The sequence below is a fragment of the Elephantulus edwardii genome, unplaced genomic scaffold, assembly GCF_000299155.1.
Source record: "Elephantulus edwardii isolate Elephantulus edwardi_28Jun2011 unplaced genomic scaffold, EleEdw1.0 scaffold00011, whole genome shotgun sequence".
Classification (NCBI taxonomy): Eukaryota; Metazoa; Chordata; class Mammalia; order Macroscelidea; family Macroscelididae; genus Elephantulus; species Elephantulus edwardii.
The window spans coordinates 13,243,145-13,264,059 of record NW_006399761.1 but is presented as its reverse complement, the minus strand read 5'-3'; the positions used below and the strand labels follow the sequence as shown (position 1 = coordinate 13,264,059).

The window sequence follows — 20,915 nt, the reverse complement described above, 5'->3', positions numbered from 1 at the left end:
GAAATGGAAGATTAGGAAGCACCTGTAACACAGAGATCAGGAAAGTATAACAAGTATGAAAGGTCTAGAGACATAGTGATGGTCACAGAACAGAAATGGGGGACATTGGACAGAGGAGCGTGGTTAAAACGCCTGTCCAGGTAAGGGTCCCCTGGAGAGAAGAGGCCGCCCCCGGAGGGGCAGGGCCGAGGCAGGGGGCAGGGCACAGCCTGAGCCTGCTCAGGGGCTGGTGACAGGCTCGCTGACACAGGGGCCAGGACGCCCACCCGTGAATGAACTGCAGCTTCAAGCTGTCCTCAGGAGCTTTCTCTCGCTTGAGGAAGGGCACCGCGTGGTTTTTCTCTTTACTTTGCTGCTTGAGCTGAGGTAGATCTTCTTTGTAAACCTTCAGGCACAAAAGAAGAAAACACTCAAGTGAGACTTTCTCCCCTCGGGTTTTAAAAGCATCAGCATTTTAGACATTCTACAAGACTCTGAATAGGGTTTTTGTCAATTTAAGGCACCAGGTCTGTTTCAGTCTTTTTTTCTAAGTAAAACATCTTTCAAATCAATAGAAAGTATAATCACTTTCTTCTTACTTTAACTTACTACTACGTTTCTCAGGCAATTTATTTCTGGCAAATACATTATTAAGTTGCTGGTAAATACTAAAGAAACAACATTTTTAAAACTGTCATTTTTTCCTAAGGCAAAAATATCTCTTTTCCCTTCCCTCTCTCTTTTTATTTTATACTGGTTTACTCATAAAATTCATCAAGTTTGTATACATTGTTTTTCATACTGGATCTTTCCCCTTTCCTTCATCACAGGGTCACACAAGGTAAGGGAAAAAAAAATCTCTTGATGAATTTGATGTTTATAAAATGTGGACTTTATAAATTGCTGTAATTGTTCTAGAATTGGTGCTGCATTTAATTAACTGTAATTGTACATAGTCAAGTTGATGTAATGTCAGAGATGACCCAAACCATCAAAGGGACTCTATCTTGGTTCTGATCTGGTTTTCCAAACACCGAATCCATGAGTGGTGATTTGGACTGAGGGGGGGTGGGGGGAGCGGGGAGGATTCATGAAAAGTGGTAAAGTCGGTGCTGATATTTGAGTTTATCATCACTGATGTGGGACTGGGCCAGCTAGGGTTACTTTTTTGACCAGCCCAAATCACCACTGATTGATTCAGTATTTGGAAAACCATGAAAAGTGGTAAACTCGGTGCTTACATAAAGACTTCTTGTAAAAAAAAAAAAAGACTACTTCTTGTCACTGATGTGGAATTGACTCACAACTGACCCTCCAGCAGTTGAGTCGGCTATGAGTCACCCCTAAGAGTGACAGGGTTGAGGGGAGGGGTCAGCAGAAGGGCTCCCCTCAAAGAGTGCTCTGTGCCCTCACTCTCACTGTTTATTGCTAAAACATCTACTTGTTAACAGAAAAATACACATACGGCTCACTCTGGAAGTAATTAGCCAGCTTTTCTATTGGACGTGATTCTGATTGGAGAGATAATGAACTCTCCTATTCAGGCTTTGGCTTTAATTAAGTGGAGAGGAGTGTCATCAGGAGTTCTAATGGAAACCAGGTCCACAGCTTACACACAAACAGCTTACCACGCCTGCTGCCTGCCTGCCGCAAAGGCTACCTACCCTTTAAAGCAAGCACAGGCTGGTTCTGTGCAAAGAAAACGAAAAATTCTGTTGCTTACCTGCAATTGTGTCTGCAAGAGAATAAAAACAAAAATAAATAAATTCGAAAGCTGTAGGTGCTTGGGAGGCAGAAAACCCTGAACAGCATGGGCTCATCCTTGAGACCCTTTTGGTTTTTTTATTTAATTTTTGTGTGTGTGTGTGTGTGTGTGTGTACCATCAAATTGGATCTGACTGGTTCAGGAGATTTCTCCTCCTCCAGCAGAGCATCTGGTGGATTTGAACCACACACCTCTGGGATTGCAGTGCAGCTTCCTGCCACTAGGCCACCAGAGCTCCCTAACGATTCCTTCTTAACCTGGATCTATAGGCAAGGGCCAGGCAGCTGTCCTTATTTTTGTTGTCGGCCATTTCTAGCACCATGTTCGAATCTGACGAGGCACCTTGGGTGCAGGGTGCTTGAGCTGCTCCCTGCTCACTCACCTGGCGATCGTAACTGATTTGGGTTTCTTGCTCAATATCGGAGTCCAACTCTGGCACATCGGATACGTCCGAGTCCGATTCTTCGCTGTACGAATCAGTGCCACCTTCTGCAGAAACCCAACCCACAGGAAAAAAAAGCAAAACATCTGAGACTCGAAGAAACAGTTACCCCGATTCTTTGAGGTGTTGTCTTCCTTCTGACCTATCAAAGTAAAGGTAACTACACCATTAAATAACTACTACATTCAATATTTTCATTTAATATAGATTCTTAAAAGATCTTCCTTTGGTTTTTTAAATGGAGCCCTGCCTAACCTTCTCTCTCCTCCAAGGGACATTCAAAGTCAACTCCTGCAGGGAACTCATGTCCACACTTCTACTAGATGGTGGATCCCTGGGTTTTAGCCTTTGCTTTGAAAAAAGAAAAAGATCAGGTTTTTACTTAAGGAAGATGGGAGTAAAAGGAAGCCCCAAGATTTCTTTCAGTAAAGGTCCACTTTCGCTCTTAGCATGTACATCCAGTGCTAGGATTTGCCAGTGGTAAAATTTCTACAGAATTCCTCCCGATAAAAATATTATATATATTTTTAATAATTATAATGAGCATTTACAGAGATTTTGGATTTCCATTTATTCATCGCTGCACTTCTCTACCCGCCCACCCCCCCCCCCACCAGTTCACTCCTCTCTTTCAAAAGTAAAAGAAACACTCCTTCCCTGGTACACAATCCCCCCACACCCCTCCCACCGCCCCAAGTACATTCCACTAGACAACCTTAATTGTGGACTCTTGTGATAACCATAATACCCTATCATACATCACTTTTAAATTATTCACTCCCTCATCTGTTTCAGTGCAGTATACACAATTTATCCAGTTTTTCTCAGTCTTACCCCAATCCTGATATCAGTCCCATTTTACAACAGTGGCACCATGTAATATTTGTCCTTTTGTATCTGAGATATTTCACTCAGCATAATGTCCTCCAGGCTCACCCATTTAGAATAATATTGCATGAGTTCCTTGTTTTTCAATGCAGCGTAGTATTCCACTGTGTGAATATACCACAGCTTCTCTAGCCATTCTTTTGTTGATGGGCACCTGGGTTGTTTCCAACTCCTTGCTATTGTGAACAGAGCCGCAATAAACATGGGTGTGCAAAAAAATATATATTTAAAAAATTTTTTCTACGTGGTATAGCACTGGTCTGTGCATTGCTGTATGGAGGTAACTCATGGTTGCTGTGATGTGTCACACTGTGACACTGATGTGCCAAATGTGATAACGGTTACCCATGGTGGACGGTGTTTGGTGGAACTTCCCGACTAAAACAAGCTTGGAAGCAGGAGTGGCATCCACTTCTGAAATGGCTTGCCTCTGGAAACTCTATGAACAGTGCTCAGGTCTTTTGTTCATAGGATTGCTATGAGTCGTCTACGACTTGACGGCACTTAACATTTTAAAAATTGTGTCACCTGATTATTCCTACTGACGTCACAAGGCTATACTGACAGGTACTCTGAACCAGTCTTAACTGTAGACTGGTTTTGGAGGCCATTCTGAAGGCCACAGCCACTCCAAGTTACCCTAAAGCCCAACCAACCAACCTGCAGCCCCTAACCTTACCATTATCCTAAGAAAACGGAAATATATGTTTTCAGCTTATCTTCAAAGATATCCTTCATGTAAACCTTACAGCTTCAATTTGCACTGCGTATAAGCAAAGCTTTTTGAAGAAAATTATCTAGCTGACCCACACCCATTGCAAGAAATTTTCCTTTTTGGTTTTTAAAATACCTTCCCTCTCCCTCCTGTCACTCATGTTGAGTTTATAATTTTTTTTTAAATTGCTTTAACTCTTTACCTTCAGGATAGATGTCACAGCATTCTTTGAAATTTTTACTAAAATATGAAAGCTCACTCCTTTTGAGTCAGAACAGACATGTAGCTGACCCTTCTATAGGTTTTTCGGGGATATAAACCACCAGGAAGAGACTGTCCATCCTTCTCCTCCAGGGCAGCTGGTGGATTTGAACCGACTGCCTGTGGGTTGGCAGTACAGCAACCCACGGCCTGTGGGACCAGAGCTCCGTAAATAAACAGATGTGGAAACTGTTGTTGGTTTTACCTTGGGGTGTGGTTTCCAGCATGCTGTTGGTGACACCTTCTGGGATAAATCTCCACTGGAAAACTGAGTGGTCAGCCCCTCCTGTGCTCAGCACCCATTGGAAGTCATGGGACCAGCGGACATTCGTGACATGTGCAGAATGGCCCACGTACTTTCTAAATTTTGCTCCTGAAAAGACATTTTTGAGAAGACACTTATGCAAGAAACGGAATTAATTCTATGCTAATCTGAATTTGCACTGGGGATTGAAACTTTTAAGTACATTAGAAAATAACCTTTGAAACTTTAAATATATTGAAAATCTTTCAATGCATTAGGAGGTGATTTTCAGTCTCACATATCATAGTAAATACATGAAGTCCTCCAAAATGGAATAATGGAATATCTCCATTATTCCAGTAAAAGCTAAAATTCTGTCTTAAATTTTACGTAGCTAAAGACACATATGCATCTGTTTCGAATTATACTCACTGCTTCTAGGAGTCTGAAAAGAAATGCAAATGAATAAGCCCCCTTACACATTATTACTTAAATGCAAGAAAAAACAAGCAGTTCTTTCTTAAAGGGAAGGAGTAAATAATACTATGGAGGGGGGAAAAGCAAACAAACAAAAGATGTCCAATTGTTGTTTGGGGACACATAGACATAGCACTGGGAGAGTCAATATTTTTCCTCCTTAACTCTGATGCTTTGGTTATTTAACATCATGCCTCGGCAGCGAAGGCAGTAAAGAAATGAAACTAAGGTGATGTGTGTGGTTGAACCGTGGCTGAACCTGAAGTCTCTAGTGCAGGCCTGTGCACTGCAGCACCAAGGGAGACCTGGAGGTCTAGACTCATAGAAGTGCGGGGTCCACATTACACGGAACACCAAGGCGTCTGAAAGGATCAGGGGGATGCTGTGACAGGGGGGAAAGAGGAGTTGGGGCTCAAAAAGCAGCCTATTTTTAAAATGTGGCTTAACTCAGTTGTAGTCATCAAGTCAAACCAAAGCCACACTAACTGGACAGCCAGGCATATTAGTCTCAATAAATTATAAAGTATTGAGTTTCTTTTGCTGCCCCTGGTCTTGATAGCCTCCCCAGAGAACATTTAGCCTGCCTTTTTTGTAATAGTTTAAAGATACATCCACAGATTAACGTTTCACAGATAAATCTGTGACTCAGATGGCACATGGCAGACGTGAAGATGTGAGCTGTCTCAGAGGCGGCCGCAGAGGCACTGTCGAGGGCCCCTTGCTTTGTCCAGGGTCTCTTACTCTGGGAGAAGCCAGCTGCCAAGTCTGAAGGTTGCTCAAGGCGTTCACGTGGCCGGGAACCAAGGCTTCCTGCCAAGAGCCAGGTGAGGGAGTCATCCTGGTAGAGGGTCCTTTCCTTCAGTCTAGTCTTCTGAAGGCTGCAGGGCCCGGTAACGAACACCTGGTCTTATGAGAGATCTTAAACTGTAATCATCCAGCTAAGATGCGACTGACTCCCTGAGTCTCAAAACTGTTATGGAGATGATTTTGTGTTTAACTTCAAATTGTAGGAAGTAATGTGTTATACAGCAAGCGTTTACTGATGTATCAGTAAACTGATACTGATGTATCCCAACCAAGACGGGACTCTGACCTACACAAGCATCTATGGCGTGAGTATTTTTGCTTGAAGCTCTCTAGTCTGTTTTCTTACTTGATCTGCTTCAGACACTCGGGTCTCTTATATTTAGATGCTCTTCTGTCTCCAGATTCCACAGAGCTGTTCCCTCTGAATGACCTTTCTCTGCATATCTATCTCAATGGCTGAAGAGAAGATTTCCAAGGACAGCCCGAGAAGACAAAGCAAAATATTATAACAAAATGGGCAACGAGCTGGAGCCAGAGAATAAAAAGGGAAGAGCTTGCTCAGCATTTCTCAGGCTGAAAGAACGAAGAAAACAAAAATGAGCCTGGACTTGCAATACTGAGAGATGCTCTGTGTAAAACCTGGGAGGATCCGGGCAGCAATAAAAGAAGATGGGGTGGACACACAGGAGCACTGGACCAGAAAGAAGTGCTCAGCAGTGCAAAAATGTCAGGTGCAGAATTCTTATTTTTTTGAGAAAAATTTGTATTTAAAATTAGCCCGCTGGACTCAATTTAGATGATCCCAATTTTGTTGGCAACATCCAAAGCATCATAGTCAGGAGCTAGTTGAACATAGGTCTTCTTTTCTCCATCAGGCCTGATCAAAGTGTTGACCTTAGCCACATCAATGTCATGGAGCTTCTTTACAGCTTGTTTAATTTGGTGCTTGTTGGCCTTGACATCCACAATGAACACAAGTGTGTTGTTATCTTCTATCTTCTTCATGGCTGACTCAGTGGTCAGGGGAAATTTGATGATGGCATAGTGGTCAAGCTTGTTTCTCCTGGGGGCGCTCTTCCGGGGGTATGTGGGCTGCCTTTGGAGTCTCAGTGTCTTAGGCAGCCAGAAGGTGGGTGATGTGCGGATCTTTTTTTCCTTTTTTTTGGCCATGGATGCCTTCAGGACGCCTTCTTGGCCTTTAATGCCTTTGCTTTGGCTTCAGTTTTGGGACGGGCATTGGCTTCCTTCTTCACTTTTGGCACCATCTTCATAGAAAAGGCAAGTGCAGAATATTTAAGTCTAATTACTGTGACATGATTCAGATAGTGGAGGGCTCAGATGTACAGAGCACCGCTAGGCGTTGTGGTCAACGGTACAGAACCACAACAAATAACGTGCAAAGAAAGCGAAACATACGTACTTGCAGATGTGTCATATTAACTTGCACGTGAGTTTTACTTATGTACAGCAGAAAACCTGTCACGGCTGCTGTCTCCACATCAGCGCATTTTCATCAGCCTGGCTCTCGTGTTTGACTGTTTACAGCTACCAAAACGGGGAGAATGCTGTGAGTGGAACCCGTGCTATCAACTGTACTATGACCATCCAATCTTCTCACATTTATTTATCGACACCCCTGCCTGTGATTCTGGCACAACCAGGACACAGAAGACAGGACACCTCTAAGGCAAGTTGTAGTTTTTATAAACCAGGCATCATGACAATAAGTCAGTTTACTTGGAGGACACAGGGTGCCTGCAGGTAGTCCACTGAGGGTCGCCACATGCCAGCTGCCACACTGTCACTGTGTCTCTACTTCGTCTCACTCCAAAGTCCTCTGCGTACCACCCCTGGGGATGCTTGACTTTCACAGAAGGTGTCTAATTCCAACAGACAACTCTGTTCATCACTCATCTGTTCTGATCAACATTTCCATTACTACTTTCCAGTCCCAAATCTCATGCTAGAAGGCTTGCCTTACAGGTACTGTCTCATCCTGTTTTTATGTCCATTAAGCCTATAATAAGCCATAGCTACCCTGTACCAGCAGCCAGGAAATAAAAAAAATATATTGCGATGGGAAAGTCTGCTATTAGGGACCTCTCCAAAGTACTCAAGAGCAACAGTGTCTCTCTGGAGACTAAGGTGCGCCTGATACAGACCATGGTCTTTGCTATCACTTGTTATCATCAGAGAGTTGTACAATGAGTAGGGAGGATAGAAGGAGAATTGATGCCTTTGAGCTGTGGTGCTGGAGAAGAGTATTGAGGGTATCATGGACTACCAAGAAAATAAACAGATTCATCCTGGAGAGGGTTAAACTAGGCTCCTCCTTGGAGGCAAGGATTCTGGGGCTTCGTCTGACATACTTTGTACGTGTTGTAAGGAGAGACAGGTCCTTGGAGTGGGACATCATGCTTGGGAGGGTGGAGGGACAGCGCAGGAGAGGAAGGCCCTCTATGAGGTGGATTGATTCAGTGACTGGGGTAATTGGGATGGGTGTGTCAGAGGCAGTGCAATTGGCACAGGATAGAGCAGGGTTTAGGGCTATTGTACATAAGGTCGCTATGAGTCGCAAACAACTCAATGGCACACAACAACAACAACAATAACCCTGTGAACAAGGGCTCTGAACCTTGCCCTAACCTTGAAGTTGGCTATCCTGAGCCAGCTTCACTATCTCTCATGAACCTGATCAAATTACCACAGTCACTGTTTCACTTGACCTCATGCAGGGTCCTTCTCTCTTGTGCTGACCCTCCACCCTTCCAGGAATGATGTTCTTCTCCAAGGACTGGCCCCTTCTGACAATATGCCCAATGTATGTGAGATGGAGCTTTGAAATTCTTGCTTCCAAGGAGCAACCTAGTTTCACCCTCTCCCAGACAGACGTGTTTGTTCTCTTGGCAGTCCATAGGCTGTTCAGTACTTTTGTCCAGCACCACAACTCAAAAGCATCAATTCTTTTTCTTCCATCCTTAGTCACTGTCCAGCTATAAGATGCACACTAAACAGCACCTTTGTGTTTAGACTGACATCTTTGCTCTTTAAAACTCTGGAGAGGTCCTTAACAGCACACTTTCCCAGTGCAACTCGCCTTTTGATTTCCTCACTGCTGGTGCCAAGGGTGTTAACTGTGGATTCAAGCAAGATCAAACTGTTAACAAGTTCAATAATTTCTCCATCTAGTGTGATGCGGTCTGTTGACCTGGTTTTGAGGATTTTTTTCTTGATGTTGAGTAGCAATCCATACTGATGGTTACAGTCCATCTTCTGTAGCGAGTGCCTCAAGCCCTTCTGAGTTTTAGCAAACAAAGTTCGGTCATCTGCATTATGGAGGTTTTGACGAGTCTTTCTCGAAATCCTGATGTCACATTCTTCTTCATGAAGTCCAGCTTCCTGAATGATCTGTTCAGCATCTAGATTTAAAAGGTATTGGGGGAAGGATCTATCCCTGATGCACTTATTTCTTGCTTTTGAACTATGTAGCACTCCCTTGCTCTGTTCAGACAACAGCTTCTCGGTCTAGGTATAGTTTTACATGAGCACAATCTAGTGTTCTGGGATTCCCATTCTTCTCAATGTTAGCCACAATCTGTTGTCAAATGCCTTTGCATAGTCGATAAAATACAAACATTCTTCTGGAACCCTGTGCTTTCAGCCAGGATCCATCTGACATCAGCAATGATATCCCTAGTGCTACAGCCTCTTCTAAACTCAGCTAGTATTCTGGCAGTTCTCTGTCAATGTGCTCTGTAATTTTTTTTTTATCTTCAGCAAGCTTTTTCTTCCACGTGATATTTGTGATGTTGTTCAATAATTTCCACACTCTGTTGGATCACCTTTTTTGGGGAATGTGAACAAATATGGACCTCTCTCTCTTCCAGTCAGTTGGCAAGGTGGCTTCCCTCCAGATTTCTTGGCACAACCTGATGAGGAGGACATCCAGTGCACTGGTCACCACTGGAAGGGGGCCCTCTGGCAACCACCAGACCTCATGATCGCCTTGCTGCTGAGGTGACTCAGCACTGCTGGGCTGACCTGATGCACCAGCCACACTGTCAGGCCTTGCACCGCTACCTTGACATGGGGCTCTTGCCACCTAGATCTTTTTATCTGTGTGCTCAACTGTCCTTACGTTTTTCTCGAAGGTATATCATTTATCTATACTTTTCTTGCACTGGGGAAGTGTTTTTTCATCCTACTGCTCTTATTATCTTAGATACTTATGAGTTTGCTTGTCCATCATCTGTTCTTCTGGGTACAGTGCTTGTCTGTCAGATGCCGTACTAAAGCAGAACTCCTAGATTAAGACAGAGAAAAAAGTGCAGCCAGAGTTCTCCTTGGGGACAAAGATAGTGAAGCTTGGTCTCTCACACTCTGAGTCTGTAGCTAGGGCATCATGGTTAGAAAGATGAAGGGTCAGTGAGGGAGAGGAAGACCCTCAACGAGACAGACTGACATGGTGACTTCAGCAGTGGGCTCTAGAGTGTCAGAGATGATTAGGCTAGAACAGGATAGGGCAGTGTTCAGGTCAGCTGTTCACAGGGTAGCTATGAGTTGTACTTGACTTGACAACACCTACCACCAACGATGAAGGACTACTGGTCATTCCCTTCTGAAACAGCAGGCCTCTTACAGCCCTATTAATGAAAAAGTAACTCTTACATTAAGTTAACTTCGTTCCCAAGTTCTGACACTTGAGATCAATGGTGATGCTTCTAACCCTTCTGAATTCTGAACTAGATGCTTTCTGGTTGCCTAACTTGTTTTCTGCAAGTGCATGACTCTGTTTAATACAATGTCCTATTTCTTTCCGGGCTCATTAGAGACAGAGAGGAAACTTGAATTTGGAACACGGAGGCAATCTTGTGCCTCACGCGTTTTAAACTAATGGCCATTTTTTGCCAAGTGTAGTGTAAACGATGGTGACTTTATTTTCTATTTTCTGTTCAATTCTGTACCCTAATTGCCAGTGCCCCAAAACCACTAGTTAACAGAATATAACGTCCTGATTACATTTTCAACCCTTCCGCTGCTTAATCTAAAAATCATTCAAGGGAAACCGTTTCCAGGCAGCAGCCATGTCCTGCAGGATTATTTTATTAAAATCAGGAATCCAGGGATTAGTTGGGGAGTCTCAACCAAGTCTCCACACCATGGCTGAGTCAGGGAAATTCTACAAAATCTGAGATGCTTCCTAATCGAAGTAACAGGATTTAAACAAAAATAAATAATACAAAGTAACAACACCACAAGTAACAATACCACACAAGAATGGAGGACAGGAAGGTGTTTTTTAAATCAAACATCACTAGTCCCACCCATTTGTCTTGCAAACAGCGTTACAATATTGTCCTATGAACAATGAATCTGAACCATGCCCTATGCTGACCACTGTCACAATCTATGGTGTCCTCAAGTCTTTGGTTAGTCACTTTGTCAGTCCGTCTTGTGAAGGGTCTTGCACTCTTTCTCTGACCCTCTATTTTCCCAGCATCGTATCTTTTCCCACAGTTTGACCCTTTCTGGCAACATGTCCCAAATAAGTGAGACAAAAATGCCATCATTTTTCCCTATTTGCAGCACTCTGGTTGCACTGCTTCCAGGACAGACTTGTTTGTTCTTTTGGCTGTCCAGCGATAGTCAGTACTCCTCCCCAGCTCCACAATTCAAACACTCATTCTTCTGTCATCCTTATTCACTGTCCCATTTCCGGAAGCACAGGAAGCACTATGAGTGGCATGCAAACTACATACAAGATTATATGCTAAGCAAATCATTCAAGAGACTGGACTACATAAAGAAGAAAGTGGCATCAGGGTTGGAGAAAGACTCATCAACATCCTGCATTATGCGGATGACACAAGTTTGTCTGCAGAAAGCGAAGACTTGAAGCACTTGCTGCAGAAGATCAAAGACTATATAGCCTGCAATATGAATTATATACCTCAACATCACCAAAATAAAAACCCTTATCACTGAACCAGTAGTCAACATCATAATAGACAAAGATTGAAGTTGTTAAGGAGTTTATTTAATTTGTATATGTAACCATCACTTACAGTATCAGCAGTCAAGGAATCAAAAAAATGTGATATACTGGGGGAAATCGGCTGTCCAGGACCTTCTCCAAAGTTCTAAAGAGGACAGCTGCCAGTTTAAAGTCCAAGAGGGGCCTAATCCAAGTCACAGTCCTTTTCAACTGCTTTCTATGCAGCTGAAAGTTAGACAATGACTAAGGATGACAGAAGAAAATCATCAATACCTTTGAATTAGGATGTTGGTGAAGAGTACTGGATATCCCATAAGCTGCCAAAAAAACCCAAACAAATATGTCTTGAAAGAAGTGTAACCAGCATGCTCCTTAGAGGATAAACGACGTGGGGATGTTGCCAGGAGGAACCAGTCTTTGGAGATACACAGCATGCTGAGAAGGTAGAAGGTTGACAAAAGAGAGGAGGACCCACCATGAAATGGATTAACCCAGTGACTCCACTGTGGGATTCAGCGCAGCAGAGACTGCAAGGATGATGTCGTTTAGGGCAAGGTCGTTCACAGGGTCACTACGAGCTACAGCCACCTTGTCAGCCGCTAACACAACATAAACAGGGTTACCACTGGATTGGCAGCCTTCAGATCTTATTCTAAATAAATCTGAAAGGTTCTATTTGCTCCTCTGTGTGTAAGCGCAAGATCTCTGTGAGGCCTAAGATAATTTCAATGATAACTTTTTTAATCATAAAAATACAATTATGTCTTACTAGCTATCCATCAATGATAACATTGATGTAATATTTTTAAGTCATCCAAATTACTATTTATTTATGTCAATATAAATTTTTTTTTTTTAAAAATCACAACTTGTTTGAAACGTGAACCATGACACAAGGCTTCTGCACTACCAAGTGAGTGAAGGCTTATTAATAAACACCAACTTAGCTTTGTGATTGCACTTACTCTAGGTTATCAAAAGTAGAAGACATCAGCAGAACATTTTATATTGAAACGTTAAACAGAAACCAGGAATATAGACGGTAAAATGAAAAGCTTGCAGAGATCAGTGTCAAGAAAATAAACCTTAACTATATACTGCATGCAAACGCAAGAAGAAAAAAATCTATTATTGAATAAAACCTCTCTGCTGGCTGTACCTTTCTTGAGACAAGGAAATTTGAACAGTTTAACCATTCCAAAGTCATCTCCGGACACCAGGACTGAGCTGTTGTAATTTGCATCCACTGAGTTCACATCTGTCACGTCGGTGTATTTGGGCCAAATTCCACTCACTTCGGGCCCTTTCACACATGTCCAGGAGGCCCAGAGAATCCCTTTGATTTCTTCTTTACTTGTTAAAGGCTTCCCAGCTGGAAAGAATTAATAAGGATTGTTATGTTATGTTGTTGTTATGTTATGCTATGCTGTTATGTTTGTTATGTTATGTTATGTTATGTTATGTTATGTTATGTTATGAGAACAAACAGGTTTGTCCAGGAGAGGGTGAAACCAGGCTGCTCCTTGGATGCAAGGATTCTGACACTTCATCTGACATACTTTGGGCATGTTGCCAAGTAGAGACCAGTCCTTGAAGAGAGACATCATATTTTGGGGGGGTGGAGGGACAGTACAAGAGAGGAAGACCTTCTATGATTTGGATTGATTCAGTAACTGGGGTAATGGGAGTAGGTGTGTTGGAGACATTGAGGTAGGCACGGGATAGAGCAGGGTTTAGGGCTCTCAACGGAACATAACAACAACATCATATTTTATTAATGATATTTATGATATGATATTTAAAATGAATGTATACTCTAAGTTTTTATTCCATGTTTTCCTCTTAAAGAAGTCTGGGAGCCGACTTGTTAAAAAACTTCTGCAAACCAAAGAAAATCACAGACCTTACTGTCTACCCCGTTTGTGATCTTATTTGCTGCATGTTGATCTGAAAGCATATATTTGAATTCAGACGTAACAGAAATAAAACACTAAGGGTCCTGTATCTCAAACTGCCAGTGTGTACTTGGCCTTGGTTATTTCTATACAGATGATGTGAAAATCATAAACTCATTGCCCTTGAGCTAGAGGTCACTCATAACTGACCCTCCAGTGTGTTTTTTGAGACTTTAAACTGCATGGAAGGAGAATGCCCATTTTTCTCCTGCAGAGCTGCTGGTGATTTTGAACCCCCAGAAGTGCTGCCTTTGGGTTAACAGCACAACTCCCTACATATGTCATTTCTTATGGTGACACTAGGCTTTATATTACTGATGAAATAACTTTAAATTACATGTTTAATCAGTATTTTTATCATGCTTGAAAAAGTCTGGTTAAGTGTATTCTGAACTTCTGTCTTTTGTAATCTAAGAGGCTTAGAAACTGATGCTTGAGATCCAGACTCAGAAAATTAATGCATTATAATAAAAACATGAGGGATGATGACAAGCCACCAAATTATGAAGGAATAAGTGCATCAGAGAGGAGAAGAATAACCTCTCAATTTTCTGGGTTTGTTTTCAAATGTTAGACAATGCCCAGGGTCCTTTGGTAGCCACTGAGGGTAACATACAGAGAACACACAGACAACAAAGAATGTGCGTTAAATCACGTACAATTTAAAACTTTAAGAGTCTGGACAATTACGTGTAGTGTCTCAAACCTGCACCCTCAAAATAAAGAAACGAGTATATTTCAAATAAAGTATCTGTGAAAATAGATGCCCTTATATATTACTGGCCCATTGTAAACGTGATAGCCAGGAGCTCTGGCTTATAATACACGCCCCCCTGAAAAAGCAATAAAAGGCCACAAAATCAGAGAGTTTATAAAGTCCAAATGCTCCTTTTTTGACCCAGTGTTCTAAATTTGGAGAATACAAACCAAAGAAGTGACTGTTATTTTTATGTGCCATCGAGTCACCTGCAACTCATAGAGACCCTATGTTCAACAGCCCTAAATCCTTCTCTATGTCTTGCCAATATTATTGTCTCTGACACTCGCACCCCCATTACCCCAGTGACGGAATCAATCCATCTCATCGAGGGTCTTCCTCTCCTGCGCTGTCCCTCCAGTCTTCCAAGCATGATGTCCCTCTCCAGGGACTGGTCCCGCCTTGCAACATGTCCAAAGTATGTCAGATGGAGCTTCAGAATCCTTGCCTCCAAGGAACATCCTGGCTTCACCCTCTCCAAGACAAACTTGTTTGTTCTCTTAGCAGTCCATGGTATATTCAACACTCTTTTCCAGCACCACAGCTCAAAGGCATCAACTCTCCTATCATCCCTAGTCACTATCCAGTTCTCTGATGCATAGTAAGTAATTGCAAAGACCCTGGCCTGGATCAGGTGCACCTTAGTCTCCAGACTGACATCGTTGCTTTTCAGTACTTTGGAGAGGTCTCTGACAGAAGAGTGGAAAAACCTATCCATTGCAAAGATATTAGAACTGTACTAGCAAAGAAATGAAAAGTCAGTCCCAAATTCCCAATAGCAGGAGAATGAGAAAGCAAATTACCTTTCTTGAAACAAGGAAATCTGAGCAATTTAACCAGTCCAAAGTTATCTCCGGAAACCAGCAGTGAGCTGTTATAATTTGCATCCACTGAGTTCACATCCAAATTAAATAGAAAAGGTTGTTATCACTGAGCAAGATGTGTGAATAGTTGTTACTGTAAATGACCAATGCGTGTTCCCTATTTTCCCACATTTGGCAAAGTATATATGGAATCATGGCACACAGAGGCCAAGAAATAAGTACCTACAATGGGACCTTCAAAGAGATCTTGTGGTTCAGTGTTTAAACAGCTGGCCGGTAACACAAAGTCCTTGGTTCAAACCTACTAGCTGCTCTTAAGGAGAAAGATGTGGCAGGCTGCCTTCCTAAAGCTTTGAAAAACCTTACAGAGAAATTTGTGGGCTGATGAGTCAGAATCAATGACAATCAGTAGAACGGTAGTGAAGGACTCTGTGAGCAAATAAGGAGTAACATGCAAAGCATCAGAAGGTGATGAAAGGAGCACACAAAATCTCTCCAAAAAGAACTGGTTGATGTTCAAACATTTCAGGAGGCAGCATATGATCCAGAAGGGAAGTTACTGAAGGAAGAAGTCTACACTGCACTGGAACTGCTGGTGCAAAAAAAAGGCTCCAGAAGTGCATGAAATACCAATTGAGATATTTCAACCAACATGTTTGATCTAGAACAAGGGTCCATATTTACGCCTGCTACATAGAAAGATGATCCAACTGTATGTGGTAGTTACTGATCAATACCATGTATATCTAGTGCAACAATGAATGAATGGAAACCCAAAATCTCTGTAAATGTTTATGAAAATTAATAAAATATAATTATAGAAAAAAAATACCATGTATATCACATGCAAGTGAAACCTTACTAAAAATAATTCAGAAAAGGCTGCAGCTTAATATCAACAGGGAACTGCCAGAAACTCAAGTTGGAATCAGAAGCACAATAATGATATGACCTCTAAGTGCTGTTAACTGCTGAATCTTAGCGGAAGCCGGGAAGATGAGAAAGATGTTTACATATGTTTTATTAATCATGAAGAGGCACTTGACTTTGCAGATAATAACAGACTGTGGGTAACACTACAAAGAACAGGGGTTCCAGAGCATTTAATTGTGCTCATGTGGAACTTGTACATAAGCCAAGGGACAGTAATTCAAACAGAACAAGGGGACGCTGCCTGGTTTACAATCAGGAAAGGTGTGCCTCTGTTACACCTTTCCACGGTAATTATTCAGTCTGTATGCTGAGCAGAAGCTGGATTATACAAAGGTGACAGTGGTATCATGATTCAATGGAGAAGAATCACTAACAATCTTTGATATGAAGATCAATCAATCAACGCAAGCAAAGACGATTTAAAGCACTTACTGAAGAAAAGATTGCAGCCTTCAGCATGGATTACACATTAATAAAAAGGAAAAAGAAACCCTTACAACTATACTAATAAACAGTATCATGATAAATAAGAAACAAAAAATGATTAAGTTGTCAAGGATTTCATTTTACTTGGATCCACAATCAACAACCATGCAATCAGCAGTCAAGATCTGGGGTGGAAAACAACGTATATGAACTTTGTTAAGTAAATTAGTATAAAAGAAAATTTTTATATCAAAAAACCCAAATGACATGCTACATTGGACAAATCTTCTACAAAGGACCTTTGCAAAGTTAAAGAGCAATACGCCACTTTGGTTTTCACTAAGGTGTGCCTAGCCCAAGCCATGGCATTTTCAACTGCTTCATACTTATGTGAAAACTGGACGATGAATGAAGAAGACTGAAGACGACTTGATGTCTTGCAGAATCGCATTGGCAATTAATATTAACCATAGCACAAGCTGCTAGAAGAACCAATAGACATATCCAGAGGAAGTACAGGCACAAGGCTCCACGAACCGAAGATGGCAAAACTTCACCCCACGATGGAGAGGTCAGCCCCTGGAGAAAGACATCATGCTCGGGAAGTAGAGGGTCACCAAAAATGAGACGGATTGACAGAGTGGCTGCAAAATTAGGCTCAAACTCGGAACCACTGTGGGGATGGGCCGGACTGGGCAGCATTCCACTCTGCTCTACAGAACTGCTATGAGTCAGAACCAACTCGATGGACTCAACAGCTCTAAGAAAAGCCTCTGATGATGAAGAACACAGGAATGAGAAGGAAGCTGTCACCGTACAGACAGACAAAAAAAAATCTCAAGATGCTACTTGAATTTCCAACCTGACTCTAAATAGCTTTTCATTCTTCAGGATCATCCTTTCGAATGTTGGTTTTGATGAATTTGTTCCTTTTGAACTCCGGCAGAAATCAATTTACATAATGAGACTGTATCTGGATTATGATAAGAATATTTCTTGTGCTGCTAGCTAGATCCCACTGATACTTCTCATCTGTTTTCATTCACTAACTTCTACAGCAGAACGGTGTGGGGCAAGACACCAACAAAGCTAGCATTATGGTTATTCCTATCATCATTTATTTATTGAAACCTTACAAGATGTATTAATGACCAATGAAATGGGCAAAGAGGAGCCAGTTAACAAGGGAGTAACAGACAACTCAAAGGACTGACTGGATAATGAACGAAATAGATTGTTACTTCCAATACTTCCAATTGTTTAAAAGTTTGCTATGCTGCTCAGACTGGGGCTTCTAGGAGCAGTAGTAGCTGAAGCAGAAAACCAGTGAACCTCACATGAGGCAGAGCTGGCCTTGGGGCTGCTACTCTGTGGAATCATAGCTAAGAGCTTTGGCCCAAGTTTGCTGGACGCCTGGGGCAGGAGAGACCACAATTGGCAGGATGAAGAGCTTTGGTTTTTTTCCAGGACTAAGAGTTTTCTAACACTGGCCTACAGATGTGGTGAGGCTAAAGGCTGAGGAGCCTGTGAGGTCATTCAGCAGCTGTCCTCACTGAGCAAGTATCTGGCACTAATCTGAATGAAGGCCTTCTGACTTCCCTAATATGCTCCATCGTGGTCTGTGAGCTATCACAAAGGATTTTGGACCCAGAAGAGTAGTAAGTTGGTGTTGGGAAGAGTAGGAAAAGGTGCAGGAGTGTGGGGGATGTGTCTGACCTTGTGGGAACTGGTTTCATGCATGGATGTTGCTGATGGGGACAGTTCCCCCTGGTGGAGTTGGTGGAATGCTTCAGATACGGCCATTTCTATGTGATCCTTGTTTTCCTTACAACTGCCCTTACTTTTCAGCTTTTCCTTAAGGATATGTGATTTCTGTTGTGATTTTAGGATCTTATTTCAGAAAACATTCCTTATCTCGAAGTCATTACTGTTGTTGTTGTTAAGTGCCGTCGAGTCGTAAGTGACTCATAGTGACCCTATGAACAAAAGACCTGAACACCTGTATAACTTTCGTCCTTTCTCCAGCTTCACACGGTTTCCAGAAGCAAGCTATTTCGGAAGTGGATCACACTCCTGCTTCCAAGCTTGTTTTAATTGGGGAGCTCTACCAAAGTCATAACTACATGCTCATATATTTTCTTTTGTGTGGTTCAAAGATTTTTTTCCTCCTGTAAATATTTTACCATCGAAAACGGCTCTGATGAGCCCTCTCTGCCGTTACAACTTACACGGCATCTTGTAGAAGAGTCTCTCTCCTGCCCCATCATTAGTTTGCAAGTACTTGCTATCCAAAGACCAGTCGATGTGGGTGATGAAGCTGAGGGACTTGCTGCACTCTCCGATTTTCTTATATCGCTGTGCAACTGCATAGACGTCTACTGGGCCATCGTTGGACCCCACTGCGAGGTAAGACCCGTCTGGAGAAAACTTCATCTCGTGAATGACTTCTTTCCGGTCTTTGATGTGGACCACTTCAGTCATATCCCTGAGGAAAGACAAAGCAACAAGCAGTGAGTCCAGAAATACAGAACATCGAAGCCAAGCTTGCAACAGTGTGTGAGAGAGTGTGTGTGTGTGTGTGTGTGTGTGTGTGTGTGTGTGTGTCAGGAATAAAATGATGAATGTTTCTAGAAAAACAATGACAAAACTTTAAAATAATTTTTTGAGCTTACAAAGTAGAAATGAAACAAAAATTGTTTGGTTGTGTTTTTTGTTGTTTTTTTTAAAAAAAAATACCCAACTCTTTAAAATAAAGCAAGTGCTGTTGTTTGTAAGGCTGTTTTCAAAATATGCCACGGAAAAAAGGCAAAATATATCAATGATAGCATGAAAAACAAACCTTCTCTTTTATACTTTAAGAGTAAGAGATCAGTGAGCGTTAAATCAGATGTTAATAGCTGTAAAAAGAGCAAAGCAGAAGAGAAAAATTGGTTTTTAAATGTGAGATTGCTTTGTAATTATTTAATTTCCCTTTGAAAAGTCAGTCATACATACACTACATCATCTGAATATTCTGTAGTCTTTCTGATCAGAGTCTGAGAATAATTTCTGTTCTCACTCAAAAGCTCAGAAGTGGAATTTTTCCCTACAACTGACCGTGACCACAAGTCCCCTCAACCAAGAAAGATGTCTTTATCACCTCTAAAATAAACGATGCATAAACAATGTCACATATTTCCTTTCACATAATAACACCTCACAATTGCTATCATTCATTAATAGCACCATAGTTACCATAATGTCACACAACAGACGTGTGGGAATTTTTTTCCTTGTAGGAAATTCATCATTGAATAAATCTGATAATTAGATATTTCACACACCACTAATCAAATAAAATCCTGCATACCAATTCCAGTAACGAGTTACATGTGACTGGGGATGAAGCAATAGTGGAAGAAACAAAAGCCTTTTCAACACAATAGGGACATTTTCTGTGTGCAAAGCACACAATATATAATAGATGGCTGCACTTCCTTTCTGGAATCACCAAGTCTACGAGTCAAGAGAAAAAGAAGACATTTGGAGGAATGTCCAAATCATAAGACGGGTCAGACTATTTGTCTAGTAAAGACAATGAAGGATTATTCGTAGATGGAGTGGCATCCACTTCCTAAACAACTTGCCTCTGGAAACTCTCTGAACTTTGATGAATGTCGATGGTTGTCGAGGGGCTTCAGGCCTTTTGTTCATAGGGTTGCTTTGAGTCATGCTCGACTCGAAGGCAATCAACAACGAAAACATCATGCCTAAATAAGAAATATTCTATTTTACTGCCATTTATGGGAGAGAATCTCTTCGTCACACTCAGTTATAAAAATGAGTAGTTGTTGGAAGCTTTATTCTTTCCTCCTCAGTTTCTTACTACCAGCATCAGGACCAATTGTGATCAAGTCAATGACAACTCAAAGAGAGCCAGCGTGGGTCAGGGCAGATTCCGCTGTCAGGGTTCTCAAGGGCTGACGTTTCAGAGGTTCACTGGTACGCCTTTCTTGCTAGGGACCTCATGAGGGACTCAGAATGTCAAGCTTTTGGTTAGCAACTGTGCATGGTAACTGTTCGCACCCTCCAGGGACCTTCCTGGCTTACTACAAGTCCACTCGCTCTGATCTAAAACTCTTGGGGTCTGGATGTGTTCAAGAGTTCATTGCTTATTAGGTATTGGGAATTTTCACATCAAGTATATTATGGAACATCCCCAAGTAGAGTCGTTATTTATTATGATTTATTTTATTTGGGTTTTTTTGTTGTTGTTGGTTTTTGTTGTTTAGTTTTTTGGTTTATTTCCAGTGAAACACGTGCCCTGTGATTCTTCCTAAGGGATTAACAGATTATGAACAAACTCACCTCAGTTCATTGAGTAATAGGCTAGGCTGTCAAAACAGTTACCAGAAAATATGGACCTTCCCTCCCCTTTTTAAAAATTAATTTTAATAAAAGTTTACAG

At 41.8% G+C, this 20,915-nt stretch overlaps 1 protein-coding gene across 1 annotated transcript in view; it reads right to left on the bottom strand.

Moving 5' to 3' along the window:
- The window catches only part of EML6 (echinoderm microtubule associated protein like 6), a 308,568-nt gene that overhangs the window by 106,630 nt on the left and 181,023 nt on the right, over positions 1-20,915 (bottom strand). The window contains exons 9-13 of the mRNA XM_006880926.1: positions 18,697-18,953; positions 12,733-12,945; positions 4,256-4,423; positions 2,127-2,233; positions 267-385 (exon numbers count right to left, since the gene is read on the bottom strand). Coding sequence (XP_006880988.1) covers positions 267-385; positions 2,127-2,233; positions 4,256-4,423; positions 12,733-12,945; positions 18,697-18,953 — 864 coding nt within the window. The remainder of the gene's footprint in view (positions 1-266; positions 386-2,126; positions 2,234-4,255; positions 4,424-12,732; positions 12,946-18,696; positions 18,954-20,915) is intronic.